We start from the raw sequence: 21,465 nt of genomic DNA on the forward strand, positions 1-21,465 counted from the left end.
ATATCGATCTTATATCCTGTAATCTCGATGAAAGTTTCTTTTTGGAGGTGATGAAAATCAAATAGTGGTGACGGTTTTTGCAACTGTGAATATACTAAAAACCACTGAACCGTATCCTTTAAAAGGGTGAATTTTATGATCTGTGAATTATGTCTCAGTAAAGCTTTTACTAAAAAAGCCAGGTATATCATTTGGGAATGTCCGTGAAACACTAAGATGTGAATTACCATCATCTCACAAAAGGAGCGTCTCTTTTGGATGTGAGCTTAGAGTCAGGGAGGAGGAAAGTTAGGGGTTAGACATGCTTGCGCTTTGGTACGTGCTCTTGTTTACTTCCAGATGGCAACTCTAGAAGTTGCACATTCCTGATCCTAGTACGTTTGGTGGAAGAACTTCTCTTCATACCTCTTTTGTTCCTAGACTCATCCCTGCCTCAGGGCCTTTGCTATTGTTCTCTGTCTGGGCCACTCTCTCACCACATCCTCACACGGTTGGCTCCTTTTTGCTATTGAAGTCTCACTTCTGAGAGATCTTCCTTGTTGAACAAATCAAATCTAAAGTAGCTTTCCCAATCCATTCTCTATCACACTACAGTGTTTTTTTATTTTTTCTCCTCCTGTCACTAGCTGAAATTATTTGCTTTGTTAATTGCTTGCTTGTGTGTTTTTCCTTTGTACAATATAAGCTCTTTTGGAGCCGGAGCTAGACTCTCTTGTTCACCACTGCATCCTTAAGTTCTGGGACAGAGCCTGGCACATAGGAAATTACAACTAAACGTTTGTTGAATGAAAAAAAATATATTTTTAAAGAGAACAGCTACAATTTGGCTTAACTGTTTTAGCTGGCAAATGAAGCTCTGGCAAAGTCCCTTTTTAAAAAAAAATTAAATTTTAAATTTTAATTCCAGTACAGTTAACATACAGTGTTATATTAATTTCAGGTGTACAATATAGTCATTCAACACCTCTATACATTACCCAGTGCTCATCATGGTAAGTGCACTCTTGAATCCCCCTCACCTGTTTCACTGATCCCCGCCCCCCACTCTAGTAACCATCGGTTTGTTCTCTATAGTTAAGAGTCTGTTTCTTGCTTTGTCTTTCTTATTCCCCCACACCCCCTTTGCTCATTTGTTTTGTTTCTTAGATTCCACATGAGTGAAGTCAAATAGTCTTTGTCTCTCTAGAAGACTGACTTATTTCACTTAGCATAATACTCTTTAATTAATGCTCTTGTACTTTTTGGTAAATACCCAGTAATGCCATTACTGGGTCATGGGGTAGCTCTATTTTTAACTTTTTGAGGAAACTCCATACTGTTTTCCACAGTGGCTGCACCAGTTTGCATTCCCACCAACGGTCCACGAGGGTTCTTTTCCTTCACATCCTCACCGACACTTGTTGAAATCTCTTTTTAAAACAATCCTAGTGATATTAACTGGCAAGCAATTCTATGGACTCATAAAAGATGATGTGTTTGTACTAACAGCCTTTATCCACATTTGCCATAGGTTTCGGAGCTGACAGAATTCTTCAGTAGAGGGGTTAAATGATTTAGAAAGCTAGTCTGAGGCGGGCAGTATCCCAGGTGCAAAGAGAAAATAGGAGATGAGAACAGGGCCAGCTGATTACAAAACGGTGACACCTCCTCTTGCATTCAGCTCCTTACATCAAAAGGTGGAGTCTGTATCTTCACCTCTGGAATCAACGCTGGCCGCAGGACTTGCGTTGACTACTGGAAGGGAGAAGTGATAGATGCCACTGCTGACCCTACGTCTTAAGCAGGCCTTGCGCTCTTCTGTCATCTCTCTCAGAGATACAGGAAGCCAGGGTCAGCCGGCTGGAACGGGAGAGATCAAGGGCTGCTGAGGCCGGTCCTGCAGGAGCCCACTCTCGAGGACTCCCCAGGTGATCTCACACTGTGACCACACCCAGCGGAGAGCTCTGAGTCCGGGTCTGGATTAGCGGCAGCATCTTGCTGACCTGGAGATTTTTTTTTTTTTTTAAAGATTTTATTTATTTATCAGAGAGAGAGAGGGGGAGAGAGTGAGCACAGGCACACAGAATGGCAGGCAGAGGCAGAGGCAGAGGGAGAAGCAGGCTCCCTGCTGAGCAAGGAGCCCGATGTGGGACTCGATCCCAGGATACTGGGATCATGACCTGAGCCGAAGGCAGCTGCTTAACCAACTGAGCCACCCAGGCGTCCCTGACCTGGAGATTTTTAAGTAAACTTAACTACTTATTGCTGTATGCCATTGGAGTTTTTGTGGTTGATTGTTATGCAGCATTACTGTGGCCATCGATAACCGGTGGAAGAAGCAAGGGAAGGGTGAATGCTCCCAGGAGTGTGCGGTTTGAACTCAATGTCTGGCAGGATGGTTGGGAGAAATGAGTAAGAGAACATGTATCCAGTGTTTGCCCCAGGGTCGGCACATTTATTGTAGTGGCTCCTTGAATGCTTGTTGAATGGACTGTGGCTGGGAATGGCAGGGGAACGGGGGTTTAGGTTCAAGTCGGGACAGCTAGTACTTGGATTCTTAGCTTCCCGAGGGTGGGAGCCAAGTCTCTTATCCATGTTTCATTCTGACTTCATAGCATATACTGCAAATCCCACATACATTAATAATAAAGTACAGGGAGTACACCAAGCAAGTGGCCTTATGCTCCAGGACTGGCTTCATTTGGTTTTGTAGAAAACTTTGTTATTTCTGCTTAGTTCAATGAGGGAAGAGTTCCATTAACATTTTCCCTCAGTCTGTCCTCTTATTAAGAATGCCAGATGGGGGCACCTGGGTGGCTCAGTGGGTTAAAGCCTCTGCCTTCTGCTCGGGTCATGATCTCAGGGTCCTGGGATCAAGGCTTGCATCGGGTTCCCTGCTCATTGGGAGCCTGCTTCCTCCCCTCTCTCTCTCCCTGCCTACTTGTGATCTCTGTCTGTTAAATAAGTAAATAAAATCTTTAGAAAAAAAAAAAAGAATGCCAGATAGTTCTTATGTCTCTAGATTTCTATTTTCAGGTTCTCTATATTTGGAAAGAATCCATGCTTGTGCAGTCGACTGTAGCAAAATAATCCGGCAGCCAGAGGTTTCAACAGAGCCTTATACCACAACTTGCAAAAACTGTGCTTTCTTCTGTAGGCCGAATGACAACTTTAAGGAGACTGATATCCAGATCTTAACTTTTTGTCTGTTTGTATATTGATTACCCATGCTAGTTAACTAATGAGGTAAAAATCCTATCTTCTAAAATTTAAATCATCAGGCATAGAGATGGTCTTCCTAAGAGAGGCAGAAGAGATGAACTTCTTTTTGCATGAGCTTGGAGCTCATCTGAGTCAAAATGGAAAGCTTTTTGGGTCCTTTTCCAATCGCACCCATGTTGGGGGGCCTGACTTTTGTCTTGGCCTCCCTGATCAGGACTGCCCTCCCTCACATGCCCCAACCACTCCAGATCCATCTTGACCAGCCTGGCAGGCTCTGGACCCAGACTGCCTGCAAGTTCAGACAAATCCCAGCTCCCTCATTTATTGGCTATGAATTTTTGGTTCAACTGTTTCACCTCTCGAGGCCTCAATTTCCTTAACCTTCAAGTGGTGATAATACTAGTCCTTGTTGTAGGGTATTTGCTGAGATAATCAGCTAGCTTAGAGGGCCCAGCAGGGTACCTATTAAATGTCAGCCATTGTGATCTAGTAAATTAAGTAGGCTGGTAATCAGTTAATGTACATACTTTCCAGATATGTTTGCCTGTACATGGGGGTTTTTGTTTTTAACTTTTATTAGAAAATAACTTTGAATTTACAGAGAAGTGGTAAAAGTAAGAATAAAATACAGAACACCCATATAGCCTTTATTTAGATTCACTTACTGATAGCAAGATAGCCCATTTGCTTTATCATTCTGCACGATATATATATATATCATATATATATATATGATATATATAACACACACAAAAATATATATAATTTTTTGAATCATGGGAAAGTAAGTTGCTTATGTCATGAACTGTTATTCCCAAGTATTTCCATTTTTTTTAAAGTAAGCCGCATACCGAACACGGGGCTCAAACTCATGACCCCGGGAGTCCCATGCTTTACTGACTGAGCCAGCCAGGCACCCTCAATACTTCCAAAGAATAAAGATATTCTGATATTCTCTTACTTAACCACAATACCATCAAATTCAGCAAATTTTACTTCAATATGTTACTCTTATCTAATCTGTCTGTAGTACGATTTTGTTAACTGATCCAATAATGTCCTTTATAGCATATTCTTCTTCTAGCAAAAGATCCAATCTGAGACCAGGTGTTGCCTTTAGCTGCCCGTATCTCTTGTCTCCTTCTATCTAGGCCATTTCTGCGGCCTGCCTTTGTCTTGGACGACACATTCTAATAGAGTGTTTGTCATTTTGAATTGGATCAATTTTCCCTCAGGATTTCATACAAAACATGCATTTCTGGCTGGACTGTTGCATCCATGGTGCTGTCTCCTCAGAGCATCCCATGTGGGGGCACACAACGTCCTCTTCCCCTTGCTCACATTAATTTTGATCACCCAGCCAATCCGAGTCTGCGTTTCCGTTGTTGAGTCACTATGTTTCTCTTACAACTAGGAAGCAAATCATGGGGATGCACTTTACAGCAGTGTAGTACCTGGATTCTCATCAGATTCCCCTCTTAGATTAGTATCCACCAATGATTGTTAATCTATGCAAAAGGATGATTTTCCAACTGCAGCATTCCCTCCATATTTTCAGTTCAGCTTTTGGCATTCTGATGTAGGCAAGAGTCCTCCCTTACACCGTCAGCATTTGCTAATGGCTCCCTTCCCTAATGTGTGCCTGTTTTAGTGACTTCAGATTTGTATCTGGAGGTATTTAGGCCTGCCCTTCCTCCCTTCCTTCCTTCTTTTCTTTATCAGTTTGGATTCATGGATTTCTATTTTTCTCAATGGTTTATAACCGTATTATTCTTAATGATTTTGATGGTCAAATTGTGCCAGATGTGGCCAGTGGTAGTCCCAGGGCTTTAAAATTCAGTTTCTCAATTGAAAGGTTCTATAAAGTTCCCTGAAGAGAGTTATTGTTTGAACCAGAAAGAGGCCTGGATCGCTGAGACAGCTCTGTGCTAGTAGTGGCCATGAAGGTTTTCTACTGATGCTGTGAACTTGCCCAGGAGTCTGAGAACACTGTGTTGAAAACCCATGCTTTGTTTTCTTTACATGTTCAAGATGGGAAAGAACATTTGTTTATTGTAGGCCTTCTGCCATTCCTTTGTAGTTGTTTCCCAGAGACCACAACAAAGTACAGAATTCACAGTGTTTGGGTCTGCACAGAGATGCAAGGAGAAACTGGGGCTCTTTTTATTATGGGCTCCAAACTCTTGGAAAGGGAAATTGTCTTGGTCAAATTACAGTGCAATCATCTCCTTTTATCTCTCCAGGGACATTTTACTGGAAAATTGATGCTGCAGTAGAAAGAAAGCAGCTGGTAATGCAGTAGCAGAGCACATCACCCCTGCTATTTATTATACCTCAAGAATTATTTCAGGCATTAATTTACTTGTTGATGGAATATTTAAAACTATTTATGGAATATCTAATGTGTTTCTCCATATGAGGAAGAACTTATCATTTCCTACAGTCCATAGGATTTATAAGACTTTCTGGTCCAAAAAAATACCCACACTGTCTTTCCATTGAGTTTTATTAACTATGAAAAGAACTAACATTCTACCAGCACTTACTCTGTGTAGGACATTGACTTAAACACTGCAGTTTTACAATTCCAGGAGGGAAATGATGATCTCATTTTGATGAGTAGGAAACTGAAGCACAGAAATGTTTAGTAACTAGCCCAAGGTCACACAGTTGGTGGTTGAGGTAGAGTTGAATCTGGTCAATACGGCTCTAAAGCCCAATGCAGAAACAGGAGAAGGGGGTGAACATTTCTTGATATTCTTGACCTACCTGATATAATGAACAAATGCAATGAGCAGGCATCCCAGGTAGAAGGAGAAGAAGATGAGGGAACTGAGAAGGATGGATTTCACATAAACAGATCCTAAGGGAAGAGAAACAACTTTAGTCAGCAAGTCCCCAGGAGAAAAGAGGACCGTGTTTGGGATAGGACAGCTTCAAGGGCCCATCTCCATCACACCCATTTTGAAATCCTAATACATTTCCATTTGCCGCAAAGGCAACAAAGCTGCTGGAGTTCCCCCAGACTTATCCACAAATGCCGCCTTTCATAGTCATGAGTACCCAGTGGAAGCTAGGAAGGGACTTCCTGTATACAACTTCACAATTGAGCTCCCTCTCTTTCTGGAAGAGATTTAACAGAATGCTTTGACTGTCTCTTCTATCTCTAAGGTAAATATCAGTTTTCTTACGATGTTTCTCTGGAAGGATGACATGAGTAACGATGCATATGACTGACTTCCTGACATAGAAATTGTTCTCTATTGAATCCTAGAGCCAACACTGACCTTTAATGGAAGGAACAATGGTCACTTTAAGGTTCTTTGTTCGTTGTAGATTCCAGGTTTGGTTCTCCTTTCCTGGTAAAAAAAGAAGGAGGCACAGTAGATCAGATACTTGGTTCTTGGCCTTTCATCTGAACAGTTCAAAAACTGTCCACAATTAGCTCTGGTTGTTGAATTTCCTTGTAGCAAGAACTGGAGGAAAACCTAGCCTCCAAAGCTGCAGACCATCTGATACCCCCTTTGGGCCAAACTTTCAATGTGGCCTTTGCTTGGTGCATTTTGGTAGTATTGAAGCAATGAGACTGCAGCCCCCACTTCTTGAGTGAAGAAGGCTCGACCCTTCCTCTGCTATCCGAGTGGCTCAGTAGGCCAGAGACATCTGAAGGAAATAGCCACAAAAACAAAAGCTGTCTCATCTTTTGGTTTCCATTATTCCAGCCAGTGAAACTTTGTTTTTTGTTATATAGTCATAGAAGGACTTGTAGTTTACCAAAGATCAACAGACACTGGCAAAACTCTAGACTGCATAATTAAGAGATTAAAGAATGCAGAAGCTGAAATTTCACCTAATTGGCAAGGGAACCATGTTAAACTCAATAGTGGACACCCTCTGTGTTAATCACGTGTGGTTCATCAGCTGCTGGGGGTCTGGTTTTCAGTAAGCAGCCTGTGCCTTTCCCACAGTGGTTCCTGGGTAGTTACCCAGAACCATCTGTTCTGTGCCTAAGGGCTCACACAATCCCTGTCATGGGGAGAAACTGTCCCACTTTGATTTCTTACCATCTTGCCAGGTATAATTTTGGCAACTGAAACTGAGAACTCTGAATTTTCCTTGTACATCCTGTGGAAATGATAACTGCTGATAAATACAGTGGCTCCATTACCAAATTGATCTTAGAAAGTGGACCCTGATATGCTACGTAAAATCATTATTTCATAAAGCCAAATATCTGTTGAGTAAAAGGTCTACTGAGAGTATATACCTCACGTGGTCTGAGGGACTGTTTCTTACCCTGGATAAAGAAAGATCCTCCACAGGCGTAATCTTCAGGCTTTATCACAAATACCACGAAGAACTGCTCGCCTGGAAAATCCTTCTTCTGTGTGAGACATAACAACTAGTGAGAGTAAGAAAGGGTAGTAAAAGGGGAGAAAGTGCATGGTGGGGGTGGGGGAGGCAGGGAGAGAGGAAAGAGAAGAAAAGTGGAGTTCACCCCTGCCTTCTTATTTCTTAGAAAGAACCTTCAGATACCCATGATTTACTCCAGATTTTATCCACAATAAAATAATTGCTACACACAAAAATTTCAAGCAAATAGACACACTATTCTAATTTCACTCTATGTTGTGTCCACTTAGGTGCTTAGAACTGTAATAGGTCCCAGGTAAAAAAAAATATGTCAATAGCCTGTGTTTAATAATGAATACTTGTATATGCTGTTTTTAAAATAAGCATACTCTAGAGTGTTTTAGGTTCACTATATTAAGTCTTTATTATTTAAAAATCTAATGATAGGGGTGCCTGGGTGGCTCAGTGGGTTAAGCGTCTGCCTTCAGCTCAGGTCACGATCTCAGGGTCCTAGGATCGAGCCCACATCTGGTTCCCTGCTCAGCGCGAGTTTGCCTCTCCCTCTCTCTCTGCCCCTTTCCCCTGCTTGTGCGCTCTCTCTCTCTCTAATAAATAAATAAAATCTTTAAGAAATTAAAAAAAAATCTAATGATAAATGACTTTCCTGAAAGTCACACAGCCACAATTAAGTAATTTAAGTTAGGGATGTGAAGATTAAGTGAGGAGACCTGAGTTGTTAAGTCCTGGCTTTAACTTTCTCTAAGTGTGCTTCTCTGTGTCCCAGTCCCCCTACTCATGAGTGAACAAGAACAGCTATTTGGTGTATCAAAACTGAAGCACTAAGAAATTAAAGCTTAATAAAACTTTTGACATTTGATAGCTAAATTATAATTAACCTCTCTTCATTCCTTGTTATTCAGTAAACAGTATCACCTTACCCTGGAGAACAGACCAAGTTGTAAGTAACTTGGGTAAACACCACCCTAAAGGCAGGAACAGAATCTTTCTGAAAATCTACTGACATGATATATATTCATTTTTCTATAAAACTGCCATTGATATAACTTAATGACAAATGACAAAAGGGCGAACTGCTATACACATGTGGTCTATATTCCTTTGAACATATCCATTCTGTCCAGAATGGAAGTCCTCTTTTGGTTACTGTTATAGGTATATAGAGTATTAGAATTGGTTCAATTCCTTTAAATAGATCAAGCTTCACACTAAATTGGCAACCCCCAATGAGGAGATTGGCATCTCATCCTACCTCTCTAAGCACTCTGTCAGATATGTGTCCCATTGCATCATGGGTTCCCAGGACTTCGCAAGGGGAATGGGGCAAAGCCCATGGCCTGGGCTTTGATTTCAGAAGTAGCGATCTTTGCTTTATTTTATTTTATTTTTTAAAAATTTTATTTATTTGAGAGAGAGAGTGAGAGAGAGAGAGAGAGAGAGTACAAGTAGGGGTTAGAGAAGAGTATAGGGAGAGGGAGAAGGTGCAGACTCCCTGCTGAGCAGGGAGTCCAATGTGGGGCTCTATCCTAGGACCCCAAGATCATGACCTGAGCCAAAGGCGGAGGCTTTAACCCACTTAGCCACCCAGGTACCCAGCAATCTTTATTTTAAAACCTATCATAAAGGAAAGAGATCCAAGGCACACAGTGAATGATGATAACTTCTGGATGCTGGTCCAACAGGTAACCTGACCATAAACTGTGCATTGTAGTTGACAATAGTGGACACAGAAGTGATGTCTCACCTGCAGGGTGATGGCAGCTTTCTTGGTCATGGACTGATACACACCATTAAATTCCACATTGTGGTCGAGATCATACACTGGGCACTGTAATGCACATGAAGGATAAAAAAGAAAGCTTCACTAAGGCCATACTACACATACCACACATTCTGTCTGCATCACAGAGCAGACAGGAAACCTTTTCTCCAAGTAAAGTCATGAAACAGTCCTCCTAAAACTCGGTGCCTTGATTTCTAAAGTCCTCTCAAGTGTCCTCTAAAGGTTACTTTATATCAAAGAGACCTGAAAAGCTTGTCTTAAAGTGTATGATGCCTTTCCCATTTGTTACTAACACATTATGAGACAAAAAGGGGCTATGGTTACAATGAAATTTTTTAAAAAAAGATTTTATTTATTCATTTGACAGAGAGAGACACAGTGAGAGAGGGAACATAAGCAGGGGGAGTGGAAGAGGAAGAAGCAGGCTTCCCGCAGCTCTATCCCAAGAGTGTGGGATCATGACCTGAGCTGAAGGCAGATGCTTAACAACTAAGCCACCCAGGCACCCCTACAATAAAAATTTTAAAATCTAGGCTAAGTGGTAGGTTTCTATGTTTCTTGACCCACGGTTGGCCCACGGTTTGGTCTTCCATTTTCTTTTCTTTTCTTTTTTTTTAAGATTTTATTTATTTATTTGACACAGAGAGATCACAAGTAGGCAGAGAGGCAGGCAGAGAGAGAGAAAGAGGAGGAAACAGGCTCCCTGCTGAGCAGAGAGCAGCTTAACCCACTGAACCACCCAGGAGCCCTGGTCTTCCATATTCTTTGTCACAATCTGCCCTCCCTTCCTTCTTCCCTTTGTTTATTTTGGTGAGGGATTAAGTATTCTCTATCTACCCCAAATCAGTGTCTCCAAACAGATTATCCACTTGTGTGCACAAGATACTACTTTTATTATTTAGCAGTTTTGCAGGAGATACAGAGTAAGAGGATGACATGGTCCTCACCCTCCTCTTTCATTTGTCCTGGTGATGAAGTTCTAGAACCTAGGTGAGGTTCGGTGGGCTGAGGTCCGGAGCCGATGACCAAGAAAGAATTCTTGAGACATCTTTGGTGCAAAATGGTGGTTTATTAAAGCATGGGGACAGGACCCGTGGGCAGGAAGAGCTGCTGCCCCGGGTTGTGAGGGAGGGCAGGTTATGTACCCTGCTGTTGGGGGAAGGGGAGGGGAAGGGAGGTTTCAGTGGAGCTTTCATATGCTAAAGAGGGCCTACAAGGCGCCAGGATGTCTGAGGCCTACCAGAGGCCTTGCCCTTGCAGCTGGATCAATGTTGTCTCTAGACCAGCCATTAACATTAAGATAGTTGGGAGACTTTTTGGTGGGATGTCACAATCCTGCTATCAATCGTCTTTGTTAGTGAGATTTAGGGCATTTGTAAACCAAGGGAGACTCCTGTCCAGCAGTATTGTGAGCTCTGCAAGTTAACTATTTGCTTATTGTTCATGGCAGTCAGGGCTGCCCGAGGGATGCTACACATAGGACTGAGGGGGAACAGATGGGGGGGGCTGTGCAAGGTGGCAGCTTTTGCTTTGTCTTCAGCCAGCCTTGTGCTCCCTCATCACTGGGACAATATAATGCTCCATATTGAAAGGCTGACAAGTTATTAAGACTCACCATGATATTCTGGACTGAGACAACAGAACACGGATAAGCCATTTCGGACTGGACTTTAATGATAACCGAGTCCACATCATCAGGAAATTTGTATAGAAAATACTGAGAATCAGAAAAAGAAATTGATTTGTTAATATTCAAAAAAGTTTTACTGTTATGAACTCAAACTGGTTTTACATGAATAGGATTGTTTCTTCTCACATTAGACACAAAGTTCAGACATAAATCTCCATTAATTCAGTCAGCCATTCCTCTCACATATAGTGAGCAACAGCTGTGTGCAGGGCTCTGGGCTCTCTGCCAGATATTAGGCACACAGCAGTGAACAAAACAAGGTAGGCATTTTAGAAATGTTGTCATTTCATTTGCTAACATTTCTCTCTCAACTCAACCTTCCTGCACTTCATTCCAGTTTCTGCTTAAGATTCCTCCCAACCCTTTGAACTAGGGATAGTCAAGACATTTATTTCTAGGTGATCCTTTTTGAAATAGGAAGCAGATAAGCCTGTTCTTCAAGATTCTTAACAACCTTCCTTTAGGCAAGAATTACAGGAGACCTACCCCTGCCCCTAGACTTCTTGTTCAAGAATCTGTTTCCCGGCTGGAATGTAGTGAGATGGTATTTCTGTTCAAAGATCAAGCACTATTTCATACCCTGAATTATGTTTATATTTGAGCAGGCTGAGACACCTTTAAAACTATTTCTCAGGTATCAACAGAATCAGGAAGCATTTATAATAGAAAGAAGTTATACCATTTACCCAGATTAGATTATGAATCCACTGTTTATTAACACTGCGTTTTAAACATGTTGCTAATAAATGAAGAAAGGAGACTCCTATCCAATAATTATAAATGTGGTAACTGGCTGAGAAGCTTGACATAGAGATTTTGAGGACACCAACCAAAACAAGCCCAACATCCTAGGACTCTAATAAATCTATCAGTTTAAAGGAGAGACAAAACATGTTAAAAATTAATTTTGTATTCCAGCCTCCTCTTTACCAACCTTATACTGAGAACCAGAACAATAAAAATAGAATGTTGTCCAATAATCCAAAGCCTTCTGATGGGGAAAAAAAATAACCTCAAGATTAAGGAGTGTCATTAACGCTGCTGCTTGGAAGTCTGTTCATGCCTTTTAACAGATGGTAACACTCCCAGGAGCCCACTTCATTTTGACCTTTCATTTTGGAGCTTGATTCATATATATAACACAGGGCTCTTCCAAAGGTAAATGCTCTGGAATTCTCAAGGGGTATTTTTGGTTCTTAGGGAAGCCAAACTTCGTAACTCATGAGCATTACCGTTAGCAATAGGGAGTATCGTGTATATTCCTATATATTAGAGGAGTTGGTTTTATGCAAAAATTAGATAGCTATTGAAGCTTTATCTATATGCCAAAATATTATCAATCTTCTTTATCTCTAAATTACCATCAACCCCAAATAAATATTTTTGACCCTTGCCTGGAAAATCTACTTTTATCAGAAAGGAGCTAATGACAAGGATCCAAAGCAATGGCTCAAATTCAGACCAGAAATCACCACCTTGAGTCCTCACTACTTACACAGTTTCTGTAACCTGCTTCTATCTGATAATAAAGGTTCTGTGAGAATGTGTAATAGTTTGGGTGAGTTTATATAAATAGAAAAATCTGTCCTACAACTGAAGAGGATATAAAATTTCGGCCAAAATGGGAACAGTTAATAGTAAGGTCAAAGTTGCATAGATATCAAAAAAGTTTTGTTTTTATTAGTTTGTTCTAAGGATGTTTTACTCCAGTTTGAGATTTATATGCAGACTACTTGGACTTTCATATTTACATACCTTTTTAAAAATAAGAGGAAGCCATCATATATAGTCATCACTGATTTTCTACAAACTGGAAGTATACTCTAGCATTCCGTTACCATATTTAGTATAGTGCTGTACAGCACTATTAGACTAGACTCTTTCTATAGTTGGGGTGTAAGTTTTCCCCCCCTCTTTAGATATCTCCCATTACACCTAGCCACTAGTGCTTTATATTTATTTTTTAAAAATTTAAAATCAATTAATTAACATATAATGTATTATCAGCTTCCCAGGTAGAGCGTAGTAATTCATCAGTTACTTGTATCACCCAGTGGTCTTTACATCACCCAGTTACCCCATCCCCCCCCGCCCTCCCCTCCAGCAACCCTCACTTTGTTTCCTAGAGTTAAGATTCTCTTACAGTTTATCTCCCTCTCTGATGTCAAATATTTCATGAATGAAGTGGCCAGGAAATGTTGAAGGTGAGAGATTATGGCCCTCTAATCATGGGAAGTTTAGCTCTGAAAAGATGTGTGGGAGTTGGCCCATACAGGTCTGGAGAGCTGATTGTGCCCATCTCTTCCCGACTCTGTATTCAAGGACATTATGCTGGCAGCTTGAGATTAGCCAGAATAGAGGTATTTTCACCACAGAAATGGGCAACTGCTACAGATCAGGAACTTCTCTCTGGAAACTGGTCGTTCAATATTTACCAGCACCTAAATGCTTGTCATAGAGTTACACCAGTATCCATAGATTATGTTACTCCCAGTTTTAGCACATTTGAAACAAAAAATTAAGTAGCCATGTATGACCTAAGCTATATCACAGCCTACAGAAGATTTACAAAAAATATCAGGACATTAAATGAATCTGTTATAAACTTGCTATTGCATAGACTTTACTCTTTTAGAAGTGGCGAAAGAGAAAAGGAGCTAGAATTGTCCATAGAAAAGCAATTTAAGTGGAAGTTTTCAAGTATTTATTCTGTTTATGATTATGGTTTAATGGAGAGCACAGCATAAATATCTAATTCTTCTCATGTCAGCATTCCTGGTCTCTCTTTACGACAGGAATAATTTATTCTACCTGTAACACTGTAGAAATTAAAGTCTGTCTTGTTTTCAGGGCATTTCCTGGTCAGTTAATTATTTGTGTACCTGTATTGTGTTTGGCCTTCCACTCCCTGGCCCCCCAGCGCCCATTTTGATTACAAGGTCCATGAGGGCAGAAGTTACATCTTTTTCTCTTTCACCTCATGTCCCCAGCACCTAGTACAGTTGAATACTGTCCTTGGTGCATAACAGGCACGCAGTTTGCTAAAAGTTGAGCCAAGGAACATCTGTCAACAGATGTCATGCCTCCCATTTCACACTGATTAAGGGGATAAGATTAAATGCTGTGTCTAAAATTCAAGTAATATGAACAACATGCCAAAAATGCAAATATAGCTCAAGATGTGGAAAGTCTAAGGCAATACCCCATGCTGACTCTACCCTATTACTGTGGCTTTCTGGAGGGTATTGAATCATGATAACCTTGAAACCCTTCACTTACCTGAGGTTGAGAGGGGCTGGCAGTGAAGTGAAAGGCAACATTTGTCCTGAGAAATGTAAGTGGGAGAGGGGAAAGGGGAAAAAGTGAGAGAGAAGCTAAGTTAGCAAGCAAAAATGATTTATGTAAAAGAAAACCATCTTAAAGTCAATGCAAGGAAAGCATTTGCCATCAAACTGACAAAGTTAACTGCATGAAGATTTGCTTTCAACTCTCAAGAATGATCAAATTGGGGAGGGGATCAATTTTATGTCTTTGTATACCCATGACATCATACCTAGTAAAGTAATTACTTGTTTACTTTTGCAGACACTTTTGCCTTTCGATTCTCTTAAGGTTTTACAATCAAGCACAGGATTTAGGTGTCAGAAGTGGGCTGAAACAGAGAGGAAAAGAAGGCTTGAGGTCCTTTTGGATAATATAGGTCATGCTTCAAAATAATTGGATGTATCCATGGTAAAAGATCATTATTTTAAACATGGTAAATACATCATCACCATGGGACGGGCCCTGGGGCTAGAAGCATACTCCTGACCCCAAGCACTTCTCCAAATGCCTGCCACACCAGCTAAAATTCCCGTCTAAGACTATGTCCTCTTCAGGTTACACATTGCCTTCTAAGGCCATCCTCTAAAATGCAAATACCATCACAAGAATATAATGAAGCAGTTTTCTCTCCAGTTGGTAATTTACTGTGAACTATTTTTTAAAAAAATATTTGGCTTATTTATTTGACAGAGAGAACACAAGTAGGCAGAGAGGCAGGCAGAGGGAGAGGGAGAAGCAGGCTCCCCGCTGAGCAGGGAGCCAGATGCGGGGCTCAATCCCAGGACCCTGGAGCCACCCAGGCGCCCCTTACTGTGAACGATTTTATTAGCTATGTTTGTTCTTCTGTGAAAGACAGCAGCAGTCCAGCACTGAGGAAAGGAGAGTGTGAGGAACACGTGGGAAGCATAGCCTTGTAGCAGAGAGGGCTGGCTGGCGTGAACACACACGAAATGGATTAAGAAGCTGGAGCACACAAAGACAAATTGGCCTTCTCTATAGTTTTGTAAAGGGCTCTTTTTGGCCTTTTACACTTTCTGGCTCCTGCCTCGTCTTTAGCTGCGAAGCTCACTCACACAAGCCCACTGCATTCTCAGTGCTGGCCCCTGCGGGGGGACTAGCCTTTCCTCCCCAACCCCCCTGTCGGGCCTGTATTTCAGGAAACCCGAACCTGAACTTGTCTGAGGGCCCCTTCCCTTGGTGCTCTCTAAAGAGTCTTTCTCTCTACTACTAATTTTTCTTTAATAAAAGTTAGAAGTTTTAAAAACTTAACTGAAGATTCCTTTATAAAGGACATGCCAAAACATTTAACAAGGAGTTTATAATTGGAAGCGTTGTTTAGAAGTCATAGAACTTGAGCGCTATTTCTAAATTTAATGGCCAACAATTTTAGGCTGTTGGCAGACTGGGTGCAGAATTTAGCAGTGGCTGCAATTTTTTGTGAAGCTACTCCCGACAGAAATGATCAGTGTCAAGGACTGCTTCTGTTGAAGAACAGTTGAAAACTTGTGGCCTGAAGTCAGCTAAAGAAGGCAAAGTCAGTGTCAAACGCAGTTGTGTGTTGACTCCTGAGATTCCACCACCAGAGTCCTCGGGACCCCATGCTGTGTGTGGCCTCAGCTCTGTTCAGTTGCCAGGTCAGGGGAAAGAGAAAGACACTGATTTTCTTGGCTGGCTACACATAGCAGGAGATTTCCAGATGCAACCAGTTTCCTTTGGCCAGAGATTTCTTTTATATACTCCCCTATCATTTGAATTCCAGTTGTAACACTGAATATATAGGCATCAATATGATTTTTCCCCCTTTCTTTTTTATAGTTTCCTTACGGGTATAATACATACAACCTTCAAAGCCATTATTTTCTTGAAGACTATCTCATTTAAGTCCTCTAACAGTGTAAGCAAAAATAAACATTGTGTCTGTTGCTGCTGAAACATGTTGCTTCCTTCCCTGGGGCAGTCGGGGGTGGAGGTGGTGACCTGCCACAGGTTGGGGAAGGTTTATTTTCACCAAGAATTGCTAACCAACAGAACAAAGCTGAGGCTCCTGCACACCACGAGAGAAAGAAGTGTAACATGGTCAACCTGTTTGTTTAAACAAATTAAGCACAGGAAACAAATGTTTATTCAATAAATAAGAAAAACTCAAAAGCTGACTTTGTTCCCTTGTTTTGCTTAGTTTGAGGGAGAGGGAAGAGGAAAGGACCAGATGGTGTCCAGAGAGGGAAGTGTGCAGATAAGGGAGACAGGAGAAGAAGAGAGAGAGGAGAAACCCATACAGAAGAGAAATAAGACAGAAGAACACGGAAAGGGTGGTGGGAAGAAGAGAGGGAGGGTGGCAAGAGAGGCAGGGACTTGGGGTGAGTACCAGAGAAGACTGTGAGATTGCCGGCATCTTCTTCATGCTGTGAGAGCCAGCCCCTGGCACAGAGGCCATTGTATGTGTAAAACCCCCACTTTGTTTGCTGAAGGAAATTATGCCCTATTATTCACTTGGACTATGGACTTCAGAATACCAGTCCCTGTTATCGCCTTACTGCCATCTGTTATGAACTCCCCCTGCTCCCCCCAACCCTTCCAGCCACCCTCTGGTCATGCCTAAATTTCTACCTCATCGCTCTGGTCTGAGTATAAACTCCACATGCCTGGGCTACATCTCACCCTTTCTTGCCTTCTCTAGGACTCTGCTTCTACAAAATTCAGTGGTCCTGTAAATTTTATACACCCCTGGCTTATAAATATATACGAATATCAACCACTTTCAAAATAAATAACAAAAAAACCCTCCACCCCAACAAAATGCCCCCCCGTTCCTGTATTTCACTCCTTTGATGTCAATCTCTACCTGCCCTCTCCTTCACAAACCAACTTCTTAAAATCGTGTTCTGCTTTCATCCCTCATTCATCCTCTCCTCTCTCCCCTACTGTGAGCATTCTTTTCCCATCTCCCTGAAGTTGTCTTTGGTGAGGGTAATAGTCACCTCCTAACTCTAGTGACTTCAACCTTCACTTTACCTCTCTGGGACATGTGACTCTGACGACCACTCCCTCTGTCTGGAAACTCTTTCCTCCCTTGGGCTCTGTGACATTTGCTTTCCTGGGTTTTCTCCCACAAAACTGCTATGTCTGCTCTGCTGCTTCTGATTGCTTCTGTTTCTCAGACCATCCCTTCCATAAGAATGTGACCTGCTGTTCTTGACCTTCTCATTTTCCATAGCCATGTACATTATATATATATCTGATTGCCATAAAAATCACATACATATTCAATTGCCACAAAACTCACAAAAAATATCAGTGAATCTCAAGTCTCCATGTTTAGCCCAGGGCTATCCCTTGAGCTCCCGTCACGGGAGTATGATCGCCTGCTGGGCTTCTGCGCTTGGTTGGCCCTCAAACACCTCAGATTCCACAGGATCAGAATGGAATGTGCTATCATTTTCCTGATCCTGACCCACTATGGCTCTTGATGTCAGACTTCTGACATCATCGTTGGAATCATCATGGACTCCCTTTTTGTCAACTTCCCCTTTTAATTGATCGCCAAGTCTTATTGACTCTATTAGTATATAAGTAACCCGGATGTGCCTGACCCACCTGAAGTACCATCTTTGCCCAGTGTAGCATTTGGTAAGGAAAAAAATTGGAAAAGTAATGGAAATCATTATTGTAGCCTATCCCTGAACACCAGAGGGTGATTACATAGTATGACACATGGCAAAATGGTCTAAAAGCCTCTTCACTCTCCCATTTCCTCAAAAAAATCTACTGAGTGAGATGGTAGCTGCATCATCTCACTCAAGTTTCTCAAAACAAAGACTCAGATCCCTACTTAGAAGTCTGGAGGAGGGTCAGAGCCTGGAAGGACTCAGGTAGGACTGCATTTTTTTTACATATTTTTTGGCATTTGTGGATTATCCCTGTGTATATTACTTGACTCTTTCTCTCCCTTACAACTTCATTGCTGCTGTAATGAGTTCAGTTCCTAATCATTGTTTACTCTTCTCGATTCAAATAACTTTTCATTTGCTTATTTGTCTCTGCTCTCTCTTCTCTCCAACTCATCTTCCATGTGACTACTAAATTCATCTCTAAAAATCAGATTTGTTTTATTTTATCCTGTTGCTTAAAAGCTTTAGTGGCTCCCATAAACTAAAAGTTGGCATTTAAACTCCCTAGTGCAGGGACACCTGGGGGGACTCAGTCACCTAAAAGTCTGACTTGATTTGGCTCGGGTCATGATCTTGGGGTCATAAGAATGAGTGCCATGTGGGGCTCCATGCTCAGCGCAGAGTCTGCTTGGATTTTCTCTCCCTCTCTCTCTCTTTTCCCCCCACTCCCACTTTTGCATGCACACACTCTCTAAAATAAATAAATCTTAAAGCAACAACAACAACTCTCTAGCACAGCATATAAGATCTCAAAGATTGAGGATTGGGTGCTACTATCTGTTTCTCTGTGCTCTTTCCTGTTCTTCCACCTCAGGCACTGTGTGGGCCAGCCTCCCCGAAGCACTTAAACTCAGTCTGCTATCTGTAATCCAGACCTTTCTTCTGAGCATCATGCTAGTGTATAGCCGACCTTCTGCCCAACATCTGTACCTGAAGTTCAACATGTCCCAAAGTGAACTTATCATCTCTTCCTTCCTCAACCTTCTCATTTTCTTAGTGGCACCACCATCTACAAGGGAGGACGCCATATTTGATTCTCCCATCTCCCTCACTCCTCATATCCAATCAAGTTTTGTCAGTTTCATCTCTCATTTCTTCAGTTCATCTCATTATTATCTTGACCACTGCATTAAGCCTTCTAATTTCTCTGCCTCCAGTCTTGTCCCCTTCAAATCCTCCATACAACTATGACAACTTAGACAACTACCTAACTTTCTTCACACCCCTTCCAAGCTCCTCCCATCCCATGATGAGGTGTCAGCCTGCCCCTACAGCCTCTGGCTCTTCCCTCTCTGTGACTTCACACTCCACTTCACAGAATGCTGATCACTGGAATTTGGGAAAATGAGTGGTGGCAAAGCTCTGTGTGTGTGTGTGTGTGTGTGTGTGTGTAGGTGGGTGAGGGATAGTTAGATGGCAGGAAGTAATGCTTTAAGGCAGAATTTTATTTTTAAGACTTGATTGAAATAAATAAATCTTTCATGGAATTGAGAAACATATGTAGGGCAACATAAAAATTTGGAGGACAGTTTTTTTTTTTTTTTTTAAGATTTTATTTATTTATTTGACAGACAGAGACCACAAGTAAGCAGAGAGGCAGGCAGAGAGAGAGGAGGAAGCAGGCTCCCTGCTGAGCAGAGAGCCCGATGTGGGGCTCTATCCCAGGACGCTGGGATCATGACCCGAGCCGAAGGCAGAGGCTTTAACCCACTGAGCCACCCAGGCGCCCCTGGAGGACAGTTTTAAACATGAATTAGAAATAGCATATTATAGTGGGAAGAGCTCAGAACTGGGAGTTAGGTCTTTCTTAGCTGTGTGTTTAGTTAAGTCACTTAACCTCTCTGGGTATCAGTTTGCTCATCTGTAAAAATGAGGTGAGTGGATTCAATTTCCAAAATTCCTTTCATTCTTAAACTTTATGATTCTGGAAAAAAATCCTGAAACATGTTTCAGATACCTTCCAGGCTACCACTCAAAAACATACAACAGAAACTGCCATGTTAGGACTTTTGAGTTGATTTTTCAGTGTTTCTTTCATTATCCAGACTTTCATTATCCAGATCCATTACCACCATCCTCTGGTTTTCTGGGTTGCCAGCAAGATTGGTATGGGACAGTCCAGAGCCAAGGAACAAGAGACACAAATATATTTCTATTCCCAGTTACCATCTCTTCTCAGACTTACTTATTCTCATCAAAGCCCTAGTAATTGTGTGCATTTTGAAATGCTCTGAATGTTGCTGAGGTCAAGTCATGTTATAAGAAGTGGAAACAGAAAACAATGTGAGGGAATAGATTTGCAGTCCCACCAGCAAGCTTATCATTCATTAACGCTTGCACAGAGTTGTGACCTTATGATTTCAGTTTCACAGAATTCAGTACTCCAAAGGGTCTAATTAACCTCCCAGGAAAACCAGCTTGAGAATTCAAGTACACTGCCGCCAGGTGACAGCAACAGGTCAAAGACACAGAGACCAATCAGTAAATGTGAGGCTTCTCGGAAGTTCAAACTGCACTCTGTTCAAGGAATGGGGCTGCCGTCTCCTTCCAATGTATCATCATGAATTCCCCTATTGTTTAATATCCTAAATAGATTTAAGTATTAAAATAATTAAATGTAAGCACCATATTTAGAAATTACTTAGAGGTAATGGTTCTCAACTCTGGCTACATGTTAGAATCACCTGGAAAACTTTAAAAATATATATTCTAATGCTCAAACCTCCCTCCTAGAAACTTTCACTTAATTAATCAGGGTGGATTTTATCTACCAGAGAAATTTTTCCACCTTTATTCCCCACCAGCGGTAGGAGTGAGGGGTTTTTTTGCTCTTGGAATTATTGTGTCACTTTTTTCTACACCCAAAATTAATGGAGGGACTTGGAAAAAATGTTGTGACTACTTCTCTATCCTAGCCATTCACTCTTCCATCTGTCCATTCATCTGTATGGGTATACATTGTCAAGAACTGCAGAGAAGTCAAAGATAAATATTTGATTCCTATTAGCAATTCCTCTGGCTATCGACTTCTTTATAAACTGCTTTAGAAAATTGAAGGTGAGCTTTAAAATAGAACAAAACATTCTGATCAGAAAAGTAAGCTGTAAAAGTAATGTGCTATTTTTAAATATTCTGATTTTTTAAAAAAGATTTTATTTATTTATTTGACAGACAGAGAGCACAGGTCGGCAGAGAGGCAGGCAGAGAGAGAAGAGGAAGCAGGCTCCCTGATGAGCAGAAAGCCCGATGCGAGGCTCGGTCCCAGGACCCTGGGATCATAACCTGAGTCAAAGGCAGAGGCTTTAATCCACTGAGCCACCCAGGCGCCCCAAATATTCTGATTTTTAAAACATTCATCTTTCTTTTGAAGTGTAACAAACATTTGGGAAAAAAGGGCAAGGCATAAGTATATATTGAATGAATTTACC

At 41.5% G+C, this 21,465-nt stretch overlaps 1 protein-coding gene across 3 annotated transcripts in view; it reads right to left on the reverse strand.

The window, feature by feature from the left end:
- SIDT1 (SID1 transmembrane family member 1) overlaps positions 1 to 21,465 on the reverse strand; it is a 97,891-nt gene that overhangs the window by 39,913 nt on the left and 36,513 nt on the right. For all 3 annotated transcript variants that reach the window (XM_059391957.1, XM_059391955.1, XM_059391956.1), the window contains 6 exons: positions 14,325 to 14,370; positions 10,971 to 11,072; positions 9,317 to 9,400; positions 7,498 to 7,585; positions 6,489 to 6,560; positions 5,971 to 6,064 (listed from right to left, as the gene is read on the reverse strand). In XM_059391957.1, the coding sequence (XP_059247940.1) occupies positions 5,971 to 6,064; positions 6,489 to 6,560; positions 7,498 to 7,585; positions 9,317 to 9,400; positions 10,971 to 11,072; positions 14,325 to 14,370 (486 nt within the window). The remainder of the gene's footprint in view (positions 1 to 5,970; positions 6,065 to 6,488; positions 6,561 to 7,497; positions 7,586 to 9,316; positions 9,401 to 10,970; positions 11,073 to 14,324; positions 14,371 to 21,465) is intronic.

Source organism: Mustela nigripes, chromosome 2 (genome assembly GCF_022355385.1).
Source record: "Mustela nigripes isolate SB6536 chromosome 2, MUSNIG.SB6536, whole genome shotgun sequence".
Lineage (NCBI taxonomy): Eukaryota > Metazoa > Chordata > Mammalia > Carnivora > Mustelidae > Mustela > Mustela nigripes.